At 56.9% G+C, this 25549-nt stretch overlaps 3 protein-coding genes across 3 annotated transcripts in view; 2 read left to right on the top strand and 1 right to left on the bottom strand.

Annotated features, from left to right (window-relative positions):
- IQGAP3 (IQ motif containing GTPase activating protein 3) overlaps positions 1-7838 on the bottom strand; it is a 35527-nt gene extending 27689 nt beyond the window's left edge. The window contains exons 1-3 of the mRNA XM_043569069.1: positions 7710-7838; positions 4738-4825; positions 454-610 (exon numbers count right to left, since the gene is read on the bottom strand). Of these exons, the coding sequence (XP_043425004.1) occupies positions 454-610; positions 4738-4825; positions 7710-7746 (282 nt within the window). The 5' untranslated portion in view covers positions 7747-7838. The remainder of the gene's footprint in view (positions 1-453; positions 611-4737; positions 4826-7709) is intronic.
- Position 7839: 1 nt separating this feature from the next.
- On the top strand, positions 7840-18115 carry TTC24 (tetratricopeptide repeat domain 24). The gene is made up of 9 exons (XM_043568079.1): positions 7840-8384; positions 12899-13617; positions 13812-14015; positions 14628-14965; positions 15282-15380; positions 16303-16359; positions 16461-16620; positions 17249-17370; positions 17718-18115. The coding sequence occupies exons 2-9, from the start codon at positions 12909-12911 to the stop codon at positions 18006-18008; spliced, it is 1980 nt and encodes a 659-aa protein (XP_043424014.1). The 5' UTR covers positions 7840-8384; positions 12899-12908; the 3' UTR covers positions 18009-18115.
- A 5037-nt stretch (positions 18116-23152) lies between these two features.
- NAXE (NAD(P)HX epimerase) lies at positions 23153-25451 on the top strand. Its single transcript, XM_043569103.1, has 6 exons — positions 23153-23386; positions 23509-23617; positions 23708-23818; positions 23894-24007; positions 24637-24784; positions 25144-25451. The coding sequence occupies exons 1-6, from the start codon at positions 23205-23207 to the stop codon at positions 25344-25346; spliced, it is 867 nt and encodes a 288-aa protein (XP_043425038.1). The 5' UTR covers positions 23153-23204; the 3' UTR covers positions 25347-25451.
- The last annotated feature ends 98 nt before the right edge of the window (positions 25452-25549 follow it).

Below are 25549 nucleotides of genomic sequence, written 5' to 3'. Positions count from 1 at the left end.
CCGCGGCTTGGAGATCTGAAGGGCGGGGTGGGGGGTGGGGAGCCAGCGGACCCTGCCCTGCAGATTTCCCACACTCCGTCCCCCGACCCTCCAGGAGAGAGTCACAGACGGAAGCCACCAGGAATGGATGACCCAGCAGGACATTTGGGAAGGACGGCAGGCGGGGGATCAACAACCTAGTAAGGCTTCCTAGTAAAGGGGAGTCCAGAGGTGAGGCGGGAAGGAGACAGGGCTGTGCCGGCCAGAGCGTGGCGAAGGGGCGGCGCGTCCAGGAAGTAGCCTCACGGCGGCAAAGCCCCCAGGCCTCTGAGCGTAGACTTGGGTAGACCGGTTTGCTCAGAAGCCTCATAGCAGGGGCAGCCCAGGGCCCACTTAGCAAGAGTCCCTTGTTGCTAAGGAGAAGGGCAAGCAAGCAAGAGGAAGCCGGAAGAAGGGAGAGGCCTCCCGCCCCACCTGGTACCGCAGCTGCTCCATATCATAGATCTTCTTCAAGGGGACCACGGCGGGTGCAAAACAGTGGCCCAGCTTGGCCAGCAGCACCCCGTTCCGGAGGCTCTCCTCCAGCTCCACGGGGGGAGGAAGCTCCTCCTTCAGGCAGGCCTCCATCCAGCTGAAAGCACCAGAGCAGGGCTGTGCCTGCCACCCACCCTGGCCCAGCTCCCGCCCCTCCCCCAGCTCCCCTCTCTGCCCACTGTCTGGGTGCTCCCACCTCACCCCAAGCCGCCCCGGACACTGGGATGGCCAGTCCTCAGCCCCCTCCACCCCTGAAACTCCTCCCGGTCAGATCCTGAACCCGCGCATCCCCGGTGTGGGCCAGAACCTCCCACTCGGTCCGGTCACGCAGGCCTGCCGACCACACCGAACCTGCTCGCATCTGTCATTCTGCATGTTTTCTGGGAACCCGGGTACTGAAGGGTTCTGTCCGCCCCAGCGACCTACACAGCTCATAGCCCAGCCTGGAGGACGACGAGGGTAGTGGGGAACCCCCAGGCTTGGTGGGAGGGGAGCAGCACACGGGGCCAGGAAGGCCGCAGCCCTCCGAGTCAGAAGTCCCGCTTTCCCCACCATCCCCCACTTCGCCTTCGGAGCCTCACTCGTACAACTTACAAAATGAAGAGAACGCGACCTGTACTGTCTCTGCCTCGGCAGTAAGTGAGCTAACGAGAGCGAAAGCGCTGGGGACAGAAACGTAAAGCATCATTATCACTGATGGTCGCGCGAGGGGCACAAGGGAGAGCGTAAGCGTTCTTCAGATGGGCTTTCCAGGCTTCTCCCTGTACGACGTCTACAGGCAAGTGTCTGTTTCCAGAGCGAGCCAGTCACACTGCGCTGCACTCCGTGCCTTCCCTGCCACAGATGCCTGCTTTCCTGTCCACTCATGCTATCTGTTTTCCTGGAGATTAAAAATACGCTATTGATTAAAAGGACAGAACGAAGCATTTTCTGCTGCCTTAGAGCCCACATCCATTTACAGGAAACACGGGTACAGAGGAACAAGCTGGCTGAAGCAAGGAAGAAAAGAGACAAATCCAGGAGGGGAGATGAGCTACGGGGCACATGAGCCGGTTTCTTCACCAAGTCCGTGACGTAAAGAACTGAAAAGGGGAGGTGGGTCATCCTGGATTAAAGAAGATGTAAGAGACACAACGTCGGATACAATATGTGAGCGTTTTCAGATCCTTATTTGAATAAGCCAGCTGAAAAATAGGCTATTTTTTTCAGACGGTCCAGGAAAATTTGAAAATGGCCTGGGTATGGACCTTCCCGGGATCGATGGATGACTTCTTTGGCTATTATAATGGCATCGTGGTTAGTATGTAAGCAGATGTCCACACCCTTCAGAGATAGGCAAGGACGTGTGTAGGGGGATAAGAGGATGGGGTGTTGTCTTTGTCCGCAGTGTGACCGTCTCCGTGGAAAATCGGAAAGAAGGCGACACAAAGCCTCCGGGACCCAGTAAGGAGCGCAGCAAAGCTGCGGGACGCGGGCTTAATGCGCTGAAGTCAACCACTGTCCCATATACTGCAGCGAACAGTGGGGTTTGAAAAACACACACGGTTCCCATTAGCACCCCCAAAATGAAATACTTAGGTCTAACAAAATACGTACAAGATCTCTGAGGAAAACTACGAAACCCTGATGAACAAAATCAACGGAAAACCACACTACGTGGAAGACGCCCCACGCCCTGTACCCTAAGGACGCCAGCGCTTCCCAGCTGGATCCACACGCTCGGAGCCATCCCGAACGAACTGCCAGCCAGTTACGCTGTGGATAGCAAGACCCCGATCCTAAAGCCTGTATGCGGAGCCTGAAGGACCAGGAGAGCCAACACGACATTGCAGGAGAAGAACAGAGTTGGAAGACGGACGAGACCCAACTTAGCCACAGGAATCAAGGCAGTGTGAGAGAACAGACAGACCAACGGGACAGGATGCAGAGCCCAGAAACAGACCCACGTAAACACAGCCAGCTGATCTTTGACAGAGGAGCAAAGGCGATCCGATGGAGCAGAGATCATCTCCTCAACAAATGGCACTGGAACAGCGGGACGTCCACACGCAAAAGAAATCCATCCAGAGGCTGACCTCACACCCTTCACAAAAATCAACTCAAAAGGGATCATCAGCTTAAATGTAAAATGCAGAACTATAAAACCCCTCGAAGATAACACGGGGGAAACCTAGGTGACCTTGGGTGTGGCGATAACTTTTTTTTAATAAGTAATCTTCGTACCCGACGTGGGGCTCAAACTCACGACCCCGAGATCAAAGGTCACATGCTCCACCGACTGAGCCAGCCAGGCACCCCTGGCAATGACTTTTTAAATATAATGCCAAAGGCACAGTCGTTGAAAAAAAATAACTGGCCAGCTGGACTTAATTAAAATGAAAAGCTTCTGCTCCAGAAAAGACAATGTCAAGAGAGTAAGACGAGACACGCTCTGGGAGAAAATATTTGCAAAACACACATCTGATAAAAGACCAGTATCCGAAATACACAAAGAACGGGACGCCTGGCTGGCTCCGTCGGTAGAGCATGTGGCTCCTGATCTCAGGGTTGTGAGTTTGAGTCCTGTGTTGGGTGTGGAGCTTATTAAGAATGAATGAATGAATGAATGAATGGATGGAAGCAAGGACTCTTAAAAGTCAACAATAAAAGAACAGCTGATTAAAATATGGGCCACGGATACCCATTAACGAACACCTCACCAAAGACACACAGATGGGAAAGAAGCACAGGAGAGTTGCCCCACACCGTATGTCATCCGGGAAAAAATGAAATAGAAGCAATGAGATACCACTGCACCTGTTGGAATGACCACAGTCTGCACACCGTCTACACCCGGTGCCGCAAGGGGGTGCAGCACCAGGAGCCCTCACTCACTGCTGCTGGGAAAGCAAAATGGTGCAGCCGCCTTGGAACACGGCTTGGTGCTTTCTTACAAACCCAGGATTTTCCTACCATACAACCCAGCTCCCTCACCCTGGGTAATTGCCCACAGGAGGTGAAACATATGACCACAGAACAACCTGCGTGCAGGGGTGCGTAGGTGGCTCAGTTGGTTGAGCATCCAACTCTCGATCTTGGCTCAGGTCATGATCCCAGGGGTCCTGGGGTCAAACCCTGCATTGGGCTCCGTGCTGAGCATGGAGCCTGCTTAAGATTCTCTATCTTCCTCTGCCCCTCCCCCGCTTGTGCTCTCTATAGAGGGATGGATGGATGGATGAATAGATAGATAGATAAAAACCCTGCAGGCAGATGTTTATAGCAGCTTTGATGGTAAATGACAGAGCGTGGAAGCAACCAAGAAGTCCTTCAGTAGGCGATCCCTCTCTGCCTTTCCCCTGATCACGCTTTCTCTGTGTCTCTCTCGCTCTCAAAATTAAACTTAAAAGAAAAAAAAGGAATGAGCAGTCGAGCCCTGAAAAGACACGGAGGAATCTCAAACGCACGTCGCTAAGTGAAAGAAGCTAGTCTGCAAAGGCTACGTACCTTACGGTTCCAACTATGGAGAAACGATGGAGACCGTAAAAAAGATAAGTGGTTGCCAGGGGGCGGGATGCGGGGACAAAGAGGCAAAGCACAGAGGATGTTTAGGGCAGTGAACTTACTCCAACACACCACACTGACGGATAACATCATCCTACGTTTGTGACGCATTCCACAGGGTGTGCGACACCAAGAGTGAACTCCAAGGTAAGCTGCGGGCTTTGGGGGATCATGTGTCAAGGTGAGTTGATCACGTGCCACAAACGTACCACTCTTGGAGATGCTGATAGTGGAGGAGGCTGCGTATGTGTGGGAGCAGGGGGCATATGGGAAATCTCTATCCTCCTCTTAACTTTGAGCCTGAAACTGCTCTAGCAAGATAAAGTCTTAAAACAAGAAGGAAAAAAAAAAAAAAGATGGGGTGCCTGGGGGGCTCGTCCATGAAGCATCTGACTCTTGATCTTGGCTCAGGTCATGATCTCACGGGTTCGTGAATTCGATCCCTGCGTCGGGCTACGAACTGTCAGTGAGTAGGCTACTCTCTCTCTGTTCCTCCCCCGCTAACCTGCTCTCTCTCTAAATAAAAAAATAAACTTAAAAAAGAGAGAGAGAGAAAGAGAGAGAGGTGCTATTTCAACCCTTCCTCTCCCACAGAATGGACTCCTTTTGCATTGGCTAGGGGGCAGGTGCCTGGGGCGGGCAGGGAGGGGACGGGGCTCCAGAGGAGGCAGCCCCTCCGCTTACCGCTTGGCTTCCTCCAGCCGGCACAGGTACTGATAGGCCACGTTCTGCCGCCTCTGCTCGTCCATTTCCTCTGCTGTGAGGCGTTCATCTGAGGGGTCAGGGGGATAAGGTCAAGGCGGGGAGTATAGGACAAAGGGCCATAGCACTGAAGCTGCTTCTTTTTTTTTTTTTTTTTTTTTTTCAACGTTTATTTATTTTTGGGACGGAGAGAGACAGAGCATGAACGGGGGAGGGGCAGAGAGAGAGGGAGACACAGAATCGGAAACAGGCTCCAGGTTCTGAGCCATCGGCCCAGAGCCCGACGCGGGGCTCGAACTCACGGACCGCGAGATCGTGACCTGGCTGAAGTCGGACACTTAACCGACTGCGCCACCCAGGCGCCCCTGAAGCTGCTTCTTAACAGACTTTCTTAGGCAACTCTGCCCAGTGACCTGGAGCACCTCACACGTCGGTGCCCCTCTTCCCGACAGCCCTGCCTCCCATCTCCAGCCCCCACCCCGTAAAACCGCTCTGGTCACCACCTGCAACAGGGGGCTCCCCTGTGTCAGAGGTGTTCCCTCCTGTTCCTCTCCAGCCGGCTCCTGACCCCTCCTTCCCCTCCATTTCAAGCCCTTCCCTCGAGGTCTCCCCACACGGATGTCCAGACCCCTCCGTGGCTGGGAACTTAGCTCCGTATTCTATCCCTAATAGCCTCTGAGTTCTCTAAGACCTGGGCCCGTGTCATCCTCCCCAAGGACCCTCCCAGAGACTTAGGCTAACAGGACCAACGGGACTCACCATCCCACAGCCACTCATTCACGTGCCACCTTCTGCATGTCAGGCCCTGGACTAGCAGACCCTTACTCTCAAGAAACAGATTCTCAGGGTGCCTGGGTGGCTCAGTAGGTTAAGAGTCCCACTCTTGATTTCGGCTCAGGTCATGATCTCACTGTTTGTGAGATTGAGCCCTCCAGGCTGATAGCGAGGAGCCTGCTTGGGATTCTCCCTCTTCCTCTCTCCTACCCCTCCCCTGCTCATATACATGCGTGCTCACACGCTCTCTCTCTCAAAATAAATAAACTTAAAAAAAACCAAAGAAACAGGGGCGCCTGGATGGCTCAGTCAGTTAAGTGTCCAACTTCGACTCAGCTCATGATCTCATGCTTCATGAGTTCAAGCCCCACATCAGGCTCTGTGCTGACAGCTGGGAGCCTGGAGCCTGCTTCAGATTCTGTGTCTCCCTCTCTCTCTGTCCCTCCCTTGCTCTCTCTCTCTCTCTCTCTCAAAAAATAAACATTAAGGGGCGCCTGGGTGGTGCAGTCGGTTAAGCGTCCGACTTCAGCCAGGTCACGATCTCGTGCTCCATGAGTTCGAGCCCCGCGTCAGGCTCTGGGCTGATAGCTCAGAGCCTGGATCCTGTTTCCGATTCTGTGTCTCCCTCTCTCTCTGCCCCTCCCCCGTTCATGCTCTGTCTCTCTCTGTCCCAAAAATAAACATGGAAAAAAAAAATTTTTTTAAATAAACATTAAAAAAAATTTTTAAGAACAAACCGGCAGAAAGGGGCAGAGGGGGAGGTAGTTCAACAAAGGGAATCATGTGGAAAAGGGCACTCACTTGGGATTAAGTGGAAAGAGAGAGAGTTTTAAAAGATCACAAAGCTACCTTTACTCTCCTTTTTGGTATAAGTCACTTGAGGAGGAGGATAATCTCCAAGCTCAATAAAATGCAGACAATACTCTGACCCCAAACTTGAGAACTGGGGTCCCTTAAGTGAGAGAGCACACGTATTGTGCCCTCCCACAGCCCCCCTCCTCCTGTCCCCCACCTCTGGAGTCTCCTTAGGGAAGACAATACAAAACCAGACGCGGTGAGACAAAGTTGCACGCACACACACACACAAGAAATAAACACAGAGGGCCTGAAAAGAGACAGAGCTGAATCAGTCTGTCTTTGACTCAACACTTCACGCCAATCCTACTCTTTATCTCATTTCCTTATCGTGCATATCCTGCAACATGATTTGGAGGAGGGGCAGGGCTTGTTGGAACCGGCAGTTGAGCAAGTTAAAACACACACACACACACACACACGCACAAAACCTCCCCGTTCAGATCCGAAAGGCCCAGCCAATCATAGGAAATCCATCGGTTCCCTCCAGGGAGTGTACAAGGAACAAGTGTTGGCTGCTACGCACGGAAAATCAACCAGTAAGCGAATGACCTCACCTCAGAGCCCCGAGCTGAGGGCTGTGTGAGATGGGCGGGGCTTTGTACACTCCCGAGTCTTAAAAACAGTCTTCCTGCCCTTCCAAGGTCTGAAACTAGCTTCCCTTCAACAGAACGGGGAAAGGGGACTTTGTTTTTTGAACGCTAACGGCCAGGAAGGGGAAGAGGCGGAAGAAGGAAATTTCGCCTTTCATTCAGAAGGTCAAACAGAAACCTTTCTGCCACCAAACCTCCTGACCCCGGTCTCTTTCTCAAGCAGTGTATTTGCAAGCGCGGCCCACGGACTACCTGCCTGATCACGTGGGGTGCGGGAAGCAGCGCAGCGGGCTTGCTACAAACGCAGAGAAGGGCCCCAGTCCAGACCTGCTGGAGCTGAAGCTCTGGGAGAGGGCTGCGGAGTGCGGATTTGAAACAAGCCTCCTGGGGAATTCTGACCCTAACCTTTGAGAGGCCTGATCTCAAAGCGGCATCAAAAGCCGAGTCTCTGGGCGTCCCGCCCCCCCCCCCTTCCCCGCGTAGCGCTGGGCGTGCAAGTCTGCCATCCGTAACTGCTGCCTCTCTGCGCGGCCACCCAGGCCACCTACACCCGCTCAGCCTCAGGGCCCCGGAACGTGGGGATGCGGCAGAAAGGTCGGTAAGCTTGGAAGCGCGGCGGGGTCCGGCGTTTCGCCGCTCCCGGTGCCACTGCGGCCCGCCGGAGACGCGACTGGGGGCTCCCTCCCCGCGCAGCGCAGGCCCGCCGCCCTCCTCGGTCCCCTCCGCACTCACACGGCGCCGGGCCCGCGCCCGCTCTCCGCCGCTCCATGTTCCTCCTCTTTCCAGGTTTGAATCTCCCGCCGCCCGGCCACCGCCCTCACCGACGCCGCGGCCGGAGCGCACTTCCGGCCAGGCCGCGGGGGGCGCTGGGATTTGTAGTTCCAGGCCGCGCGCGCGCAGGCGCAGGAGCGCCGCCAGATGCGGAGGCGGAGGCCGCCGCGGGCAGGGGAAGGGCGGGGGGAGCCGCCCTCCCTTCTCCGCCCCGCGGTGGGCGCCTTGTTCCTCTAGGGCTCCTCCGCTGCCAAGGCAGCCTCTGCCCTTGCCGCCGTCATTTCTCCCCGGTGTCCCCACGGACCCCGCTCCGCTTCCTGTAGCGGTCTTGGTTCCAGCTAACTTGCGGGCCAGCTTGTACTGAACTAGATGGTGCGGATGCAGAGGTAAATCAACATGATTAGTGCCTTAAAAGCCGCTGTTCTGGAATCGGTGACAGACCTAAAGTCAAATAAATTAGAGGTCAGTGATACTCAGAGGGACGAGGTCACTGCTGCCGCGAAGCGAAGGGCAGGGAAGGTCAGGAAGACTTCCTAGTGGAGGCGGCAGCTGATCTGGGTTGGAAAGGGAACAAGAATTCATCAGACTGAAAGAGGAATTTCAGTCCGTGGAAACAGCATGTGCAAGAGCCCGGAGGTGAGTTCAGGAAATAAGAAGCGGTTCGGTTTTTATCGGAGAACGACGCTCGGTCGGGGAGACGCGGGAAGAGAGCCTGGAGGGGCACGGCGGGCGCTGCGGTACCTCGCGCGGGGCTGACGTGCCTGGAGGTGCCCTGGGGGGCTGTCACGAGCCGAGGAACACTTCGGACCCAGGGCAGCGCCAGATTCCGAGTTTATAAAGACTCCTTCTGCAGCCGGGCGTGGAGCGGGGGGGAGGCTAGGGGCAGAGGCCAGTGGAGACGGCAAGGCAATAGCACAGGTGGAGATAGTAAAGTCTGAACTCGTAAAAATAATTCTGACACCTGTCCTGAATTTGATTTTATTTTTTTACTATATTAACTAGCAGGCTTCCCCATCTGGTGTTTCTCCTTTTGCCCTCCCCCCCACCCCACTCCCATGCCTCATTCAAGCAAGGAGGCAGCCTAGGTTCATAGCCTCAGGGGAGGGGTGTGAAGGGGTAAGAAACAGAAAACATCCAAACCTTCAGAGGGACAGAAGAGACTCAGGGCGGAGACAAAACTGGGAGATGTGGGGTTTGAAGACAGGGGGTGCTCCCTGAGATCAGAAGGGATCCCCTTTGCTCTCCACCAGCAGGAAAGCACAGAGAATCTAGGCTCCTGGTGATAGAGGTCGCATTCCCTGCTTTCCGGGCAGCACAGGACCCTGACAAGGAGCAGTTGCATAATGAGGTTGTGCAGAAACTCCCCAGCTGAGCCAGAAAGGAAGTACCCGGATGGGTTACCCTCACTTCCACTTTGGGACGAGGGCCCCTGGCCCCATCAGGGCCAGGTCCGTGAGATGAAAGGAGGTGTCGGTGGATAGTAAGTAAATGGCTGAGGACCCAACGGGCCTTCCCTCTCAAGTCTTAGCGTCCCATACTCCCTGCATCCTGGGAGAAAGGAGGGGACAGAGATCCCGACTCATATTGTCTCCACCATCCCAGTGCGACAGGGGCTTGAAACAGAGGCTGAGCAGAGAGGTATTTCTCGCATACCAGGGTTAGGGACCAACACACAAGAATGATACGCATCCGGTGTTCTTGCCTCCTGGTACTATATTTAGCATTATCTTGTTTAATCTTCACAAGAGGGATGAGGGAACCGAGGCTTAGAAATGTCATACAGCTAAAAACTGGTGGCACCAAGACACAAGTGCAGCCCCAAGCTTGGATTCTCCACCGCTGTGCGCTAAGCCGCCTCCATGGCCGTGGCTATGAAACAGCGGAGGAGGGCGCGCTGGGGAGAGGTTTCAGAGGTAGAACCGTATGACCCAGAGCGGAGGAGAGGGGTCACGGATGCCCCCCGCGTTCCCAGTTCACGACTGGGTTGGTGGTGGGGCAGCTAACACTGGGAACATGGGGTCAGTAGATGGGAGGAAACAGGAATTTTGCTTGGACGAAGTAAGTCTAGAGATAGGCATGTAGAAATTATTGGCGGGGGGGGGGGGGGGGGGGGGGGGGGGGGGGGGGGGGGGGGGCGGGGGCACACCTGGGTGGTTCAGTAGGTTAAGCTTAAGCGTCTGAGTCTTGATTTCCCCTCAGGTCATGATCTCATAGTGATGACATCAAGCCCTGCATGGGGCTTTGCGCTGACATGGCAAAGTCTGCCTGGGATTCTCTCTCTCTGCCCCTCCCCAGCTGGTGCTCACTCACCCTCTCTCTCTCTCTCTCTCTCAAAATAAATAAATAAACAATAAAAGAAATTATTGGCTTATCAGTGGTGTGAAAATCAGAGGTATGGATGCAGTGTTCGTGGAAGTGTGCGTAAGGTAAGAAAAGGTCAGAGGGCAGAGCACTGGGGACCGTTAGCATTTCAGGGGTGGACAGAGGGCCCAGCAAAGGAGACAGAAGGAACTGTCCGAAGAAAAGAAAGAGCCAGGACACGGGTCCTGGAAGCCCTAGTGAGGACGGAGTTGCAAGGGGATGTCGGATAAAGTGGGGGGTCAAACAAGAAAATGATTCGGAAATGATCACTGGGTCATTGAGAGGTCGTTGGAACCTCGGTGACAGTAGTTTGAGTCCCTGTACCTCTCTAAATCCTCTCCCCTTAAGGGAAGGCTGCTGACTGGGCACAGAGGAGCTGCCTGGCAGGCCCTGGCCGGGCTGTGGGAGCGTCCTGGAGGCCAGCCCACGGGTGGGAGCTGCAGGCAGCTGGGAAAGCCTGCGGGCACGGGCCCCGTCTGTGGCACAAGGCACTGTGCACCCCGCAGACGTTCAGCAAACACTGTCCAGCCGTTTCGGGGGAGCCCGACTACTTCCTGGTAACTTGGTTTCTGGCGAAGGCCTCTCTACTTTAAAAGAGGCTTCTGGGGGCGCCTGGGTGGCTCGGTTCGTTAAGCGTCTGACTTCAGCTCAGGTCATGATCTCGCAGTTTGGGAGTTCGAGCCCCGCGTCGGGCTCTGTGCTGACAGCCCGGAGCCTGCTTCGGATTCTGTGTCTCCCTCTCTCTGCCTCTTCCCTGCTCATGCTCTTTCTCTCTCAAAAATAAATAAACATTAAAAATTTAAAAAAAATAAAAAGGCTTCTGCCCCAGGTAAATGAGGACACTTGCTTTCTAATGCCAGCCACCCTCAGCGAGTTAGCACAGTAGGGGCCGCTGTCACGGGCCTGCTGTCCTCTCATTAAGCAGAACATGGATGTTGCAGATCAGAGCGGGGGCAGAGAGACTCTTCTGATCTCCAGGCCTTTCCTGACCATCACCTTTCCCCGCGTTCCCAAATGTGGAATGTACCCACACAGGAGCACAGTGTATAAGTGTGTGTGTGTGTGTGCGTGTGTGTGTGTGTGTGTGAAAGGACTCACTTCTAGGACAGCCCAGGCCTCATTAAAGCTTGCAATCCCAGTGCAGTGGAAGGGACCCTGGGCTAATCAGCCCAGAATCAGAAAACCTGGGCTCTAACCCCAGCTGCATGGTTCTGTGACCTCAGGCAAGTCCTACCTGCTTTCTGAGCCTGGTCCCCTCCTCTGCGGAATGAGAGTTTGGCACAGATGATCTCTGAGGTTGTAACCAGGCACAGGCCCGTCACGCTTTGGCTCCTTGCTTAAAGTGAGGGACTTGAGGGGTGTGTGCAGAGGTGGGCAGTGGTGGGGCAGGAAGGGCGATGGAATCCAGGTAACTGCCCAAGTGCCATCAGTGATTCAGCACTGGGATAGGTCGTCTGAACTGTCCATCAAAAAATTCCCTAGGAGTGGAGGGCGGTGCCTGGTTGTCTGGTAACCCCGGGGCTTTGAGCTAAGGGCTTGGGGAGGTAACCCAAGCCAGAGGGACCATTCCAGAAAGCCGGCCGCAGAGAGGATCGAGGGAGGTAAGGTATCCTGTGGCTGGGGCCCCGAGACCTGGTGGGGTTAGCGCGGAATGTCCCAGGGATGAGGACCTTGAAGGCAGGATTCCTAGGCGTTCTTAGTTGCAGGGGGAATTTCTTTGAAAAGAGAGACATCTCTGCCTGCCTCTTCCAAGAAAGAGGGGAAAGAAGGAAAGAAATGGGGGGGGGGAGAGGGTGCTGAGCGTGCAGGCCCCAGTCTTTACCACCCTCCCCCCGGTCTCCTCGGAAGAGAGTTCAGGAAAAGGCTTTGCCTTTCTAGGAGAGAGATCCTAACAGGGAAGCACATGTGATGACTGGAGCAGGGGGCTGGGGGCCCAGAACCAGCCAGTTGTGGAACAAGACGCCCCGAAGTGGGGCGTGGGCATGAATGGCCGGACGGCATCCTCCATCCTGAAAGCTGACTCCTTGCCGATTCAATAGCCCTCTCGGCTCCGCGTCCCCGGCGCCCTGTATGGCTCCCGGGGTGCAGCAGGTGCTCACCGAGCATCTGTTGAGCTGACCCGACCCACACCCAGAAGCGCCTAGATTGTGAGTGCGAGGGTGTCCGTGGGGAACAGTGATGGTGGAGGAGAACAGATGATGGGGGGGAGGCCCTGCGCGTGCTCCGTTCAGGTGCCCTTTCGTTTGCTCGTTCAGTGAATGTTTTTTGTGTTGTGGTAAGGTACACATACCTTTTTATCCCATCAAGCCGTTTCTAAGCGCACAGCCCAGTGGCAGCGGGTACACACGCATTAACGCATTAGCCATCGCCTCCAGCCACCTCCATCTCATTCGATGGACGTTTATTGAGGACCTACTATGTGCCAGACCCTAACGTCGTTCCAAATCTGGCAGGAGAGGTAGACAAGAAAGTCAGCAGCTTTCACCCGGTGTGAGTGATAAACGCTGGAAAAGACACGGGCACAAGGTGCTGTGGGGTCCGGAAGGGCCCAGATGGCTGAGGGAGGAGGCTTTCTGTTCCTTGAACTGGGTCCTGAAGGAGGACAGAGAACGAGATGGGACGTTGGAGTAAGGGCTGATGTGGCGTCCAGTAGGGGTGTGGAAGTGGAGTTCAGTGGCAGCAGCGAGAAGTCCTTACGGCCCTGGGGGCGGGGTTAGAGCTGAATCACCCGAGAGGGAGCCTGCTTTGGAGGAAGCCCAGGGTGACATATTGACCCCCCTTCTCCCCAGTGTCAGCACGATGTCTTCCTCCAGCCCTGAGGATACCCCCCGAGAGCCTGAGTCTGAGCCTGAACCCTCAACCTCCAAGCAGAAACAGAGGGGAAAGCGGCCACAGCAGGAGGCCAGCGTCCACGCCCTCACCAGGGCTGGCCACGGGGCGCTCCTGGCTGGCCGGAACCACGAAGCCCTGACCAGCTTCCAGAGGGCCTTCGTCCTGGCCTCGGAGGCCCCACAAACTCGCGACACCCCTGTTCTCCGGGCCTGTGCCTTCAACCTGGGGGCTGCCTACGTGGAGACCGGGGACCCAGCCCGGGGCCTCGAGCTGCTCCTGAGAGCCCGACCTGAGGAGAAGGCACAGGGCAGGCGTCACGGCGACCAGTGTTTCAACGTGGCTTTGGCCTACCACGCCCTGGGCGACCTGCCTCAAGCTCTGGCCTGGTACCACAGGGCCCTGGGTCACTACCAGCCACTAGGCGACCATGGGCAAGTCCAGGCAAAAATGGGAGCCTGCTACCAGGCTCTGGGACAGCCTGAGCTGGCAGCCCACTGTCTGCAGGAGGCAAGCCGGGCCTACGCCCAAGCAGGGCAGCCCCAGGCTGCGGCCTTGGCCTTGGGGGCTGCGGCGGGGTGTATGCTGAAGAGCGGGCGGCATGGGGTGGGCGCGGTGACGCGGGTGCTGGAGGAGAGCCGGAGGCTCGCTGAGAGGAGCCCTGAGCACAGACTGCTGGGTGAGGCCTGCGGGCAGAGGAGAAGCGGGGTCTGGGGAGATCAGACCGGGCGATGCTCTGAGACGTGGGGTGCAAGGGGAGGCTTTTCCGAGGGCTGGGGAAAGGGCCGGAGGACCCCAGGAGAGGGGGACAGGGGCCGCACCGGGACAGCTGCAGCTGACCTGGCTGCCCGTGACCCTGGCCACGCCCTCCAGGGCATCTCTATAACGACCTAGGCCTGAGCTACTGCCAGCTCCGGCTGTTCCCGCTTGCAGTGGAGGCCTTCCTGCGGGCCCTGCCCCTGTGTCGCGGGCCGGGAGAGGAGGCCACGGTGCTGAGAAACCTCGGGACGGTCCACAGTGCCCTCGGCAACTACCGGCAAGCCCGGGAGTGTCACCAGAAGGCTGCTGACCTGCACGGTGGGCACCAGGGGCTGGGGGCTGCGTTGGGACCGAGGGACTAAGGCGGGGGGGGGGGGGGGGTGGGGGCTCCAGCCGGGGCCCGAGGCTGGAGCGTGGACGGACCTTTGGGACTGGTTATGGGGCCAGGAAGTCCAGAGCCAGGAGGTGAGGGCTGGGGGAGCAGGAGATGGGATGGCCAGACAGGATGGTGGGTCGAGGGCCCGGAGACGAGGCCTGGGGCTGGGGGGACACGGGGGCGGGGGGGGCAGAGGGCAGAGCCCCGGGCGGGAGAGGAGCCTGACGTGGAAGCCAGTGCCTCTCTGATTAAGTGGTTGTGTGCAAGTGAGTCCCTGTCGCTCTCCGAGCTTCGGTTGCTGCATGTGCAGGAAGGGAACTTTGCCGCTTTGCAGGGTCAGGTTGCAGGGTGGTTGCCCAGCTCAAGGTGGCCAGCGGGGGTGGGGGGTGGGGTGCATTCAGGCCAAAAAGCAGGCCTGAGGAGAGGCCTCCGCGGTGCAGCTGGAGGCGCGCGGGGGCTGAGCGCCGGGACTCCCAGGGGCCCGGCCTTGGCCGACAGGGGATACGCCTCAGAGGCCAAGGCCCCCGCTTACGATGGGGTGGCTCTGTCGTCAGGCTCCGGGGGGCAGCGGCGGGAGCAGGGCCGGAGCTTTGGCAGCCTGGCATTTGTACTGAGCCAGCTGGGGGACCACAGGGCAGCCAGAGACAACTACCTACACGCCCTGCAGGCGGCCCGGGACACTGGTGAGTGGCAGGGGGACTGGCGGAGGGTCCCCGGGGCTGCTGGGGAGGGTCAGTCGCGTGGGGAGCCGCCAGAGGACCCCCGGGCTCTCTCCCCAGGGGACACGAAGGGCCAATGGCAGGCCTGCGAGGGGCTGGGGGCTGCCGCAGCCAGACTGGGGCAGCACGACCAGGCCTTGACGTACTATAAGGAGGCGCTGGCTCGGAGTCAGGTGAGACCCCGCGCCCCAGAATCTAACTCTCCCTGCTCCCCTCCTCGGCTGACACTCCTGCCTTCGCCTTGTCTCCCCCACCACTCGTCACCCACCAGACACACTGGGCACAGTGTGCTGGGCCCCGGGACACTGCTGGCAGGAGGGGTTCGTCTGTCCACAACTGTGCACAGGCGGTGACAGGATCCTGGCAAAGGCCCGGGGCTGCGGTAGAAGAGAAGGAAGACGAAGCCCCCTTCCCTCCTCCGCCTCCTGTCTCTTTCCTCCCCAATCCCCAGAGGACCCCCACCACCCCCGTTATCCACCCTCCCTCCAGAAGGAGCCAGACTCTGTGCGGGACCGGCTGGTGGCCAAGCTGGAGGACGCCATGAGGACCCACCTGGCCCGGGCCGGGCTCGTCCCCACGCACGCCCTGGTGAGGTGACACCTGAGACAAGGAGTGGGGGCGGGGACAGGTGGCCCAGAGAAGGGGGTGGTGGCAAAGCAGAGCTGATGCCCTCAGGGCTGCTGCCCCGGGCTGCTCGTGTGTGTGTGTGTGTGTGTGTGTGTGTGTGTGTGTGTTCACCTGCCCCAGAGCCCGCAGAGTGGACACGTGTCGCTTTTCCGAGGACACCTGCAGGTAGGGAGGTGGGCGGGGTGGGGGGGGTGGCCCGTCTCCCAGCGCTAGGCAGTGCCAGGCCTTTGCCTGGGTGGTCACTAGCCCGGAGGCTGAGCCCTACCCAGAGGAGCTGGAAACCAAGTCCCAGGCTGCAGTTCTCCAACAGGCCACACGGTGGGGGCGGTGCTGCGGTTCCCGGTCGGGGGCGGCTCTCCCTGCGTCTCCACCACCCCCTGGCTCTCTGGCTCCCCCCACCCTCTCTCGGCCTCCCTGCCTCTCACCCCTCCAGATAACCTCGGGGAACCTCCCACCCAGGAATTAAAATTATACTCGACTATTTATTATATTTATTTAATGGGATTCATGTCTTCTCTTAAAGACTAGGACACTGTATTTATAATTTGCAAGTGACACTAAATTAGCCTGGTCCGGGCAGAGGACTGGACTGGGGAAGAGCTGGGGTCCGTCTGAAGGCAGCCACCGACTTCCTGTGACTTTGCCCCTGGAGGCCCCAGGCAGGATGAGGTGGAGGCCAGGCTCTGGCCATATCTGATCGTCCATGAGCCCGAGTTCTAACTTGAGCGTTACTAGCACGGACCTCGTCACGGATTTCCACTCTCAGAGACGTGGCATCCCGGTTAGCGTCTAGCACCGCTCTGTGTGGGGCCGCTGCGTGTGGAGGGAACATACGCTCGCGGATATGTCACAGTGGGTTCCCTTTACTCCCCGCCATCCCCAGACTTCGGCTCCAGGGAGGCCCCAGGCTCCAGGAGAGCCGGGAAGGGGCAGGGTGGAAGTGAGGCACAGGTGAGTGGGGTGGGGCCGGGGCTCCGGGGCTCCACGGGGGTGCGGACACTGGTGGGGTTGGGGCCGAGGCCACGCAGGCACCCCGGGGAGGGAGGGGGACGGGTCCCTGGTGCTGCTCTGCCTCCTGTTCCCCACCCCTCCAGGTCTTCGGGTGGGTGGGAGGAAGAGGAATTGGAGGAGGGCCACGAGGAGAGAGAGGACCAGGCCCCACCGGATGTCCCCCCCGCGTCTTGGGCCCAGAGGCTGGAGTGTGAGTGGCAGCAGGCTGTCCCTAGCTGTGCATCTCCTACCTGGACACGGGAGCAGTCTCTCCCCCACGTTGGTTTCCTGGATGCCCCCTCCTCCCCCTGGGTCTGCCGCTGAGGCCTGACCAGCCCCCTCCCCTTCCTGCTCACCTCTCAAGGCCCTGGCCCAGTCTCCCTGACCCCTTTCTCAGTCACCTCTTCCTGGCCGCTTCCTTGGCTTTCCTAACTTCTAGAACTTTGCATCTTAGAACACCAAGTTTTATTGAAAGCCTACCACGTGCCAGGTACGGAGACCGAGTGATTTTCTTGCCCTAGCTCACCGTATACCAGCCTCGTCCCCCAAAGACTTCGACCTCTGGGGCCAGAGCTGTTTGCTACTTGCTATTCACACTTGAACTCCTTGTCTTCCGTTCAGTGTGTCGTCCTCCGGGCAGCGGTGGGCAGTGGGCGGCCCAGCTTTGCCAAGCGCCTGCCCCGTACGGAGGGTAGTCTTTCGTGCGCCCCGTGCCAGCGCCCGGTGAACGCACCCTGACACACACCCTCCTTATTCTTATCCCAAAGTTTGCTCTTTGCACCATGTGCTTCTTGGCGCAGAGAGGCCTGTGATGAGTGTGCCCGTCCCTCTCCATCCAGGTCCAGGATCCGGGGCCCATCTCCCGCTTGGAGGCCAAGGCCCCCTCCGAATGGAGCATCCTGGCATTCTGGTCCCCAGTGGCCCCCAAGTCAATAGGTGGGTCCCCGGGGGAGGGGAAGAGGCCTGGGGAATGGATGAAAGGAACAGGAGAGGATGTGGCTTTGGATGGTTTTAAGGGGGGTGGGGGAGATACGGCCCAGTACTTGGGGGCATAGTGCTTGGACCCTCTCTGTCTGCCCTTGAGAAATCTTTTTTTTTTGTTTTTTTAAATATAATTTACTGTCAAATTGGCTAACATACAGTCTTGGTTTTGGGGGTAGATTCCCAGGTTCATCACCTACATACAACACCCAGTGCTCATCCCAACAGGTGCCCTCCTCCATGCCCATCACCTGCTTTCCCCTCTCCCCCACCCCACCCCGTCCACCCTCAGTTTATTCTCTGTAAGCCCTCGAACACTCTTAACAACACTCACCCAACTCTGGAGCCCTGGGTGTCCCCTGTCTCTTGCACAGCCTGACCGTAGGCCTCCTAGAGAGGGAGAGTCCCACTGAATGGGGGGGGCGTGCAGCTCAAGCTTGCCCCCTCCTGCCCTGGGGCCCAGTGGCCAAGGTGAAGGCTGCCCTCTGCTCTGTCCCCGGCCGCTGCCCCTGGCAAGCCCTCCCTGACTCTCGCAGGTCGCCCGGATGGCCCAGGGAAACCCCAAGCAGGAACCCTCAGAGGAGACTCACCAAGTCTGGCTTCTGTACGATCATGTGACTCCACTCTGCTGGCCCGGAACGCGGCCTCTGTGCTCCCTCCGCAACACTCAAACGTTCCGGGTTTCTGGGACCAAGCCTCTTCCCGGGGGTTCAGCGCTGCATGGACACGTGATGTGCCACCATCGACAGATGGGCTGTTGTGCACATTGAACAAGGGCTTGGCGGTCTCGGCACTGAGATGTCCAGTTTGCTCCTCGCTGGAAGTTTGGGGCTCAGGGGGCTAAAGGAAAGAGGAACATGGACGGTGAATTTCCTTCTGGATCCAAACCTCATGATTGCTAAGGCCCTTGCCAGTTCCAAAAGTTGTGACGTGTTGGCCAAGAGGCTTTGCAGTCCCTGACGTCTCCAGACGTCTATTTTCTCGAATGGGAAACGGGGATATAGCCCGAGAGAGGACACCTCTGAACGCACTGCTGTACCGTCGCGGGTTTGGGAGGCAGCCCCGCAGGCCTGTGGGACAGCCGCGATGAGCGGTCACACGGCAGTCACACAGGGCACAAACCACACGGTGCTTCCTCCTGCAGTCCTCACAGTGGATGACCCCCTTTCCCAGATGCGGAAAAGACAGCACCAGGGTTAATGAGTTTGTCCTCTCAGGCTACACCACTAGGCAGTGGGGAAGCCGGGACTCAAACCCAGGCCGTCAACACCTTCTAGAACGCGGTGCAGTTCCGCGCCTCCACCCCCGCCCCGGTCATGCTGGTGCTTACCAAGAGCTGACCGTGTTGGTACCACATGTGCTTACGCTGGCGTATGTGTTATTGCAATTTGTCATTTAATTAAATATCATGCAAACTGGTGAACCAAGTGTGAAAACAAGCATCGTTTCTATGAAAACTGAGTCGAATCCTTCGAAGTCTTGATTAAGGTGACTCAATTCAAAAACTACTATTGAATTAGATGGGACCAAGACAATGATCACATTTGGCTGCAAAATAATAAAAGTCTAGATGAATTTTGCACTTAGATTGCTTCAACCACGCCACTCACTGTTCCGCCCCCCCGTGAGCAAACTGGAAATCTCAGGTGGTCCATTTATGCGCGAAGGATGAAGAAGTCAGCCGCGGCCTGTTCTCCAAGAAGAGACCCTGGCCACTCTTTGACAGACGGCAGAGGAATGTATTTTTTTGTTTTAAGTTGAAATAAAAGAACCCATTCCAGGTCGTGTCAGAGCAGAGGGTTTCCACTACACCGTGAACTCCTCACCGTGAGATTTTGAGGATTCATTAAAATATCTGCCGAGGGGCGCCTGGGTGGCGCAGTAGGTTAAGCGTCCGACTTCAGCTCAGGTCACGATTTCGCGGTCCGGGAGTTCGAGCCCCGCGTCGGGCTCTGGGCTGATGGCTCAGAGCCTGGAGCCTGTTTCCGATTCTGTGTCTCCCTCTCTCTCTGCCCCTTCCCCGTTCATGCTCTGTCTCTCTCTGTCCCAAAAATAAATAAACGTTGAAAAAAAAAAATTAAAAAAAAAATATATCTGCCGAGGGCCTACCATATGCCCAGCATGCCACGAGCTGCTGAGGACACTGGGGACACGGCCGCTCACCTTTCTTATTGTCTCGTCAGGTGTTGGGGGTGTCTTGATTTGGATGCAGGTTCACCAGCTGTAACAGAGTCCAATGTAATCTACCATTTATTTATTTATGAGAGATGGGGGGTGGAGAGAGAGAGAGAGAGAGAGAGAGAGAGAGAATCCCAAGCAGGCTCTGCAAGGCCAGCCACGGGGCTCGACCCACGAATGGTGAGATCATGACCTGAGCTGAAATCGAGAGCAGGATGCTTAACCGACCGAGCCACCCAGGAGCCCCGTAACTGTGCCTTTAAACAGAGAGAACTTTACTCCTGTCTCACGTAAGCAGTCCCCATGGAGGCGGTGGCTTCCTGGAGCTCAGGGAGTCAGGCAGGACGCTCTCCAGCCCCCAACAGAGCATTCCCATGCCATGTCCTAAACTGGCTGCCCCACCCGCGGCACAGCACCTTCATTCCTGCCGGTAAGAAGGAAAAAGGAAGTGGAGGAAAACCTGCGTTTTTTCGAAGGTGCCATCTGGCAGTTTCAAGTCATTTCTGCTCGGACCTCATTGGTCAGAGTTTAGTCACATGTACATGCCCGGCTGCTGCAAGGGAGACTGGAAGATGTAGTGTGTAGCCGGGCAGCCGTGTGGCCACATAAAACTCCGGGGTTCTGTTGCCGAAGGAAGAAAGGAGAGTTGCGGCGGCAGCTGCCACACGGGAGTATCACCACGGGGTCAGGCCAACCCCGTGTCAACCGTCACTGACTCTACTACTGAATAGCTGTATTATCTTAGGAAAATGACTTCTCTCTGTGCTAGTCAATGTCCTCATCTATAACACGAGGGTAAAAATGCATCGTAGGATCGACAGGGTGAAATGTGTAAGCGTCCGGAACTCAGGAGTGCTCGATCCATGAGCCTTTAATAAATTGGTTTTGAAGGCATTTCTCAAAGAAAACTCTAGAAGCCTGGAAGCAGAAATAGGATGGAGTAGGTCTTCGGCTCCACTTCCTGGGGACATGGGGTGAGATATGCTTGTGTCACTGTCCTATACTTAACATCTCATCAGAATGAAGATAGCAATGACAACCCTTTAATTACCTATTCCCACACCAGAGAGGGCAGTTCAGTACAGAATAATGCCTTAGAGTGCAGACTCTAGGTCAGGCTGTTTGGACCCTAGCTCCCCCTCCACCAACAGCTACCGCTGTGTCATCGGGCACGTGGTTCAACACCTTGAAGCCTCAGTTTGCTCTTCTGTAAAATGGGAATGATAACAGGGTTGCTGCAAGGGTACAATGAGCTGATTCATGTTAGCATGTGGCACATGTAAGTATTCAAATGTTATCTGTCAAAAAAGCATGCTTCATATTGTGTTTCAGAAATAAATCTTCAGGGGGCACCTGGCTGGCTCAGTTGGTGGAGCGTGTGACTCTTGATCTCGGGGTCATGAGCTCGAGCCCCATGTTGGGTGTAGAGATTACTTAAAAACAAAAAAAGAGATCCTAACAAAAAGGGGAAGGACTTCTACATACTGGTGATGGTATAAAATGAATGAGGTCTTGGATAAGATTATCCAATTGTAAGGTACATTACAATTTAGATGTAAAAACCCAATTTCCAGCCACAAACACAGTCTAACAAAAACAATTTTCCACCGCAAATGCAGTCTGATAAATTCTTTTTTTTTTTTTTTAATTTTTTTTCAACGTTTTTTTATTTATTTTTGGGACAGAGAGAGACAGAGCATGAACGGGGGAGGGGCAGAGAGACAGGGAGACACAGAATCGGAAACAGGCTCCAGGCTCTGAGCCATCAGCCCAGAGCCCGACGCGGGGCTCGAACCCACGGACCGCGAGATCGTGACCTGGCTGAAGTCGGACGCTTAACCGACTGTGCCACCCAGGCGCCCCTGATAAATTCTATTTCATACAACAAACGTGTATAAACGAGCATAGCTGGGGACAAGGGTACATCTTACAGGTGATGATAAATCTTTTATAATTCAAAAGGAGAATAGCAGAAGAGTAATTAAAAGCAGGGGGGGTTGTTGCCTTTCTCAGTGAACTAGCCAGGATACAATTCATGGCACAGAAAAATAACATGGAAACAGGACCTTCACCTGGTTAATTACTTTATCTTAATGTCTTAGTGGTAACTGGTGTGTTATTCCCAAGACTTCCCCCCCCGCCACACTCCGCCGCTTAAGTATGTGAGAGTGTGTGTTTGCATTCTATTTATTTAGTTATTTTATTTATTATTTTTGAGTGGGGGTGCAGAGAGAGAGGGGAACAGAGGATCTGAAGAGGACAGCGGCAAACTCACCAAATTTGAGATCACAATCTGAGCCAAAGGCATATACTTAACTGACTCAGCCACCCTGGCACCCCTCTTTTTAGTTTTTATTTTTTTATTTTTGTATTTGCGTTCTTAAAACCTCTTGGGTACAAATTGCAGTCTTCCCCTCCAGGTGTTTCTTGATATGTTATTGGAATCTGGAGTCTATGGTTTCAACTACATTTTTAACCATGACACTCTCAACCTATTTAAGGTTTATAACTTTGTATTTCCATAGCTATTCTGTTGATGACAGGGAGCAAGTATTATGTATGATTAGAGAAATGAAGCATGCTATCCTGGTAAGCAGAGGTAGGGGCAGCTAATGTATTTGGGAGAGGGGTCTTAAATTATACTGTAAACAGCACTGCAACCACTCTTAAGGGTTAACTTACTTCAAGCTTAGGGGCTCCTTGCTTGCTGACCTAAGTCCCTTGGTCTGTAGCAGAACACCTACTTTCCTAGGGATTAGACCACTGGCCTTGAGGAATGAGGGATCAGGCTCTCCGGGAGGTAAGGCCTGCCCAAGATCATGACCACAAACGACTAAGGGCCCAGGCACCAGCTTCCTTTGCACCAGCCCCCACGTTTCTGGCACCGCCCTCCCGTTTAAAACCCTGTGGCTTGGGGTGCCTGGGTGGCTCAGTTGGTTAAGCCTCCGACTTCGGCTCAGGTCATGATGTCACGGTTTGTGGGTTCGAGCCTCGCGTTGGGCTCTGTGCTCACAGCTTGGAGCCTGGAGCCTGCTTCGGATTCTGCGTCTCCCTCTCTCTCTGTTCCTCCCTGCTCTCACTCTGTCTCTGTCTCTCTCTCAAAAATAAAGATTAAAAAAAAACGTTGTTTTTTTTAAACCCTCAGCTGGGCGGATGGGGAAGATGGCTTTTGGGGTGTTAGTGCACTCTCTTCCTGAATAAAGCAAACCTTCGTTTCCCACCATCACTTGTCTCTCGAGTACTGCTCTTCCAGCCGGAGCAGTCCATCCCGCGTTGGGAACCGCTTGCCGTGTGACAACATTAGCCCAATTTACCGAGCGCCGCGTCGCGGGCGCGGTGGCCGGCTCTGCAAGCGCTGGCGCCCGTGGAGCGCGTACTCGCAGGGCACTGACACCAGAGGTGCCACATGCACTCGCAGCTGGTACGTGCCCGGACCGCCCTCTGGGCAGGACCCGCAAGGCGACCAGCCACCGCCCACACTGCTGCGAGCGAAGCGCTCCGCCCCCAGGGAACGCGAGGCCAGGCGTCCGCGCTCTCGCGAGGGGGCGGGACGAGTCGAGGCCCCGCCTCCAGGGGGCGGGGGCGAGCGCCGCGCCTGCGCCGGACGAGGCGGGAGGGGCGCGCGCCGCGAGCTCCATGAGGGCCCTGCGGGCGCTGCTGGGGTTCGGTCTGCTGGCCGCCGGTTCGCACCTGCAGCGCGTCCGGGGCCCGGCCGGAGTCTGCCGCGCGAGGCCAGCCTGGTGGGGGACGCGGCGGCCGCAGTCGGGCGGCCGCGGGGACCCGGCGCTCATGGCGAGCCCGGCGGTGAAGTACTTGAGGTAGGCGAGGCTCGGGCGGGCTCGCTCCGGGGCGGGGGCGGGGGCGGGGGCGGGGACTGGGGCGGCCGCGCGCCCGCGCTCCGAGCGCCCTGGGGCGGGACTCAGGCCGTGGGTGTCCGCAGCCAGGAGGAGGCCCAGGCCGTGGACGAGGAGCTGTTCAACGAGTACCAGTTCAGTGTGGACCAGCTGATGGAGCTGGCGGGGCTGAGCTGCGCCACAGCCATAGCCAAGGTCGGTGGCGCCGGTCAAGCCCGGGGGGGGGGGCCGGGGTGGCCTGGGGCCGCCCAGGGCCCCTGTGACGCCCCCTGACTCCGCCTCCAGGCCTATCCCCCCAAGTCTATGTCCCGGAGCCCCCCTACGGTCCTGGTCATCTGCGGGCCCGGGAATAACGGAGGAGACGGCCTGGTCTGTGCCCGGCACCTCAAGCTGTTTGTGAGTATCAGGGAAGGGCTGGGCGGCGGGGGGCTCCGAGGTCTGACTTTGAACGACCCCTCTCCTTCCCCCTAGGGCTACCAGCCAACCATCTATTACCCCAAAAGGCCTAACAAGCCACTCTTCGGTGCACTGGTGACCCAGTGCCAGAAAATGGACATCCCCTTCCTTGGTGAAATGCCCCCGGAGGTAGGTGGCTGTGCTCTCCCCTCGTGTTTCCAGGCTGAGCTCCCCCGCCCAGGTCTCTGGAGGACAGACTCCGGGCAGGTGGGGAAGTGCCCCGCACAGGTGCCTAAGTGTACCGTTTGACCAGGAACAGTGTGAAGAGCCTGCCCCCGCTCCAGCAGTGCCCGAGGCCGCCTCTCACATCCATGGCCACACCTTTCCCTCTGACTTCTGAGGTCAGGGCCTGCTCGGCAGGCAGTAACCCCCTGAGAAGGGGCTGATGTGACTGCCTCATCCTAAGCCCTTTCTGCAGGGACATGGACCTAAGGATGGGACATAAGAACTTTGCTTTTTAAATTTCTTAACGCATTTCACAGGTGAAGAGACTGAGGTGTTGCAGGGAAAGCGAGGGGTCTGTCCTGCCTCCAGCTGCAGGCGGCCCCACCCTGTACCCGCCCCAATGGCAGGCAGGCGGACGGGCACTCGGAACAGAAACCACGTGTGGACTCCGCTTGGTCTAAGTCACTGACCAGTTTGCACCGAAGTCTCTGAGGGAGAGAAAATGACCCGTGTGCCCCTGAGTGGCGTGTGCAGGGGACAGCCCTGTCCGGTCAGGGGCTCCCACACCCTCTCCTCTCCCTGCTCCACCACAGCCCATGCTGATCGACGAACTGTACGAGCTGGTAGTGGATGCCATCTTCGGCTTCAGCTTCAAAGGGGACGTCCGGGAGCCATTCCGGAGCATCCTGAGCGTCCTGAGCGGGCTCACCGTGCCCATTGCGAGTATCGACATTCCCTCAGGTGCGGGGTCCGAGGAGCTTGGGCGGGATGGGGCCTGGGTCCTGCCCTTTCTTGAGATAGGTACCCAGGAGTCCTCATTCTTCCAAGGCTCAGACCAAGCTCTAAACAAGCTGAGCGTAAAGGGGCAGAACACAGCTTTTGGGATTCCACAAAAGGGCCAGGGGGCAGGCCGGGAGCACCTTTTGTGTAGCTGGACCCAAGAGACCAAAGCCTAGGAGGCCATGGCCATGGAGCTCCAAGGATGCGGGTTCCCCAGGTGGAGACTCGGGGCCCCCGCTCGTTCAGGACAGGGGCAGAACAAAGTATGGAAGAATGGACACCTGCTCTCTTCTCTCTCCCTGAATACACCCTCTTTTCAGGATGGGATGTGGAGAAGGGAAATTCTGGAGGGATCCAGCCAGACTTGCTCATCTCCCTGACTGCACCCAAAAAGTCTGCGAGCCACTTCACCGGTCGCTATCACTACCTGGGAGGTCGTTTCGTGCCTCCTGCTCTGGAAAAGAAGTACCAGCTGAACTTGCCGCCCTACCCTGACACGGAGTGTGTCTACCGTCTGCAGTGAGGGAAGACGGGCGGGCGTCCTTCCCAATAAAGACTTAGCGCCCCCCTCCCAGCGCCGTGGGGTCCTGGGAGCTGTTCTGGCAATAAAAGTTACTGGGTGGCAGGAGCCGGACAGCAAACTGAATGAGACATGACGCCACCTTTCTGGGAGAACAGAGCAGGCAAGGGAGGTGGCCGTGGCATTTGAGGGCAATGAAAATGGAC

Source organism: Prionailurus bengalensis, chromosome E4 (genome assembly GCF_016509475.1).
Source record: "Prionailurus bengalensis isolate Pbe53 chromosome E4, Fcat_Pben_1.1_paternal_pri, whole genome shotgun sequence".
NCBI lineage: Eukaryota > Metazoa > Chordata > Mammalia > Carnivora > Felidae > Prionailurus > Prionailurus bengalensis.
This window is presented reverse-complemented; position numbering and strand designations above follow the sequence as displayed.

Bases quoted from the DNA above. Each gene is read 5' to 3' on its own strand.
- NAXE (XM_043569103.1), top strand. From the start codon at position 23,205: ATGAGGGCCCTGCGGGCGCTGCTGGGGTTCGGTCTGCTGGCCGCCGGT. The intron at 23,387-23,508 runs GTAGGCGAGGCT...GGGTGTCCGCAG, and splicing joins CCGGCGGTGAAGTACTTGAG to CCAGGAGGAGGCCCAGGCCG. The intron at 24,008-24,636 runs GTAGGTGGCTGT...GCTCCACCACAG, and splicing joins TTGGTGAAATGCCCCCGGAG to CCCATGCTGATCGACGAACT.
- TTC24 (XM_043568079.1), top strand. From the start codon at position 12,909: ATGTCTTCCTCCAGCCCTGAGGATACCCCCCGAGAGCCTGAGTCTGAG. The intron at 15,381-16,302 runs GTGAGGTGACAC...CGCCATCCCCAG, and splicing joins TCGTCCCCACGCACGCCCTG to ACTTCGGCTCCAGGGAGGCC. The intron at 17,371-17,717 runs GCCTGGGGAATG...CACTCTTAACAA, and splicing joins TCCCCGGGGGAGGGGAAGAG to CACTCACCCAACTCTGGAGC.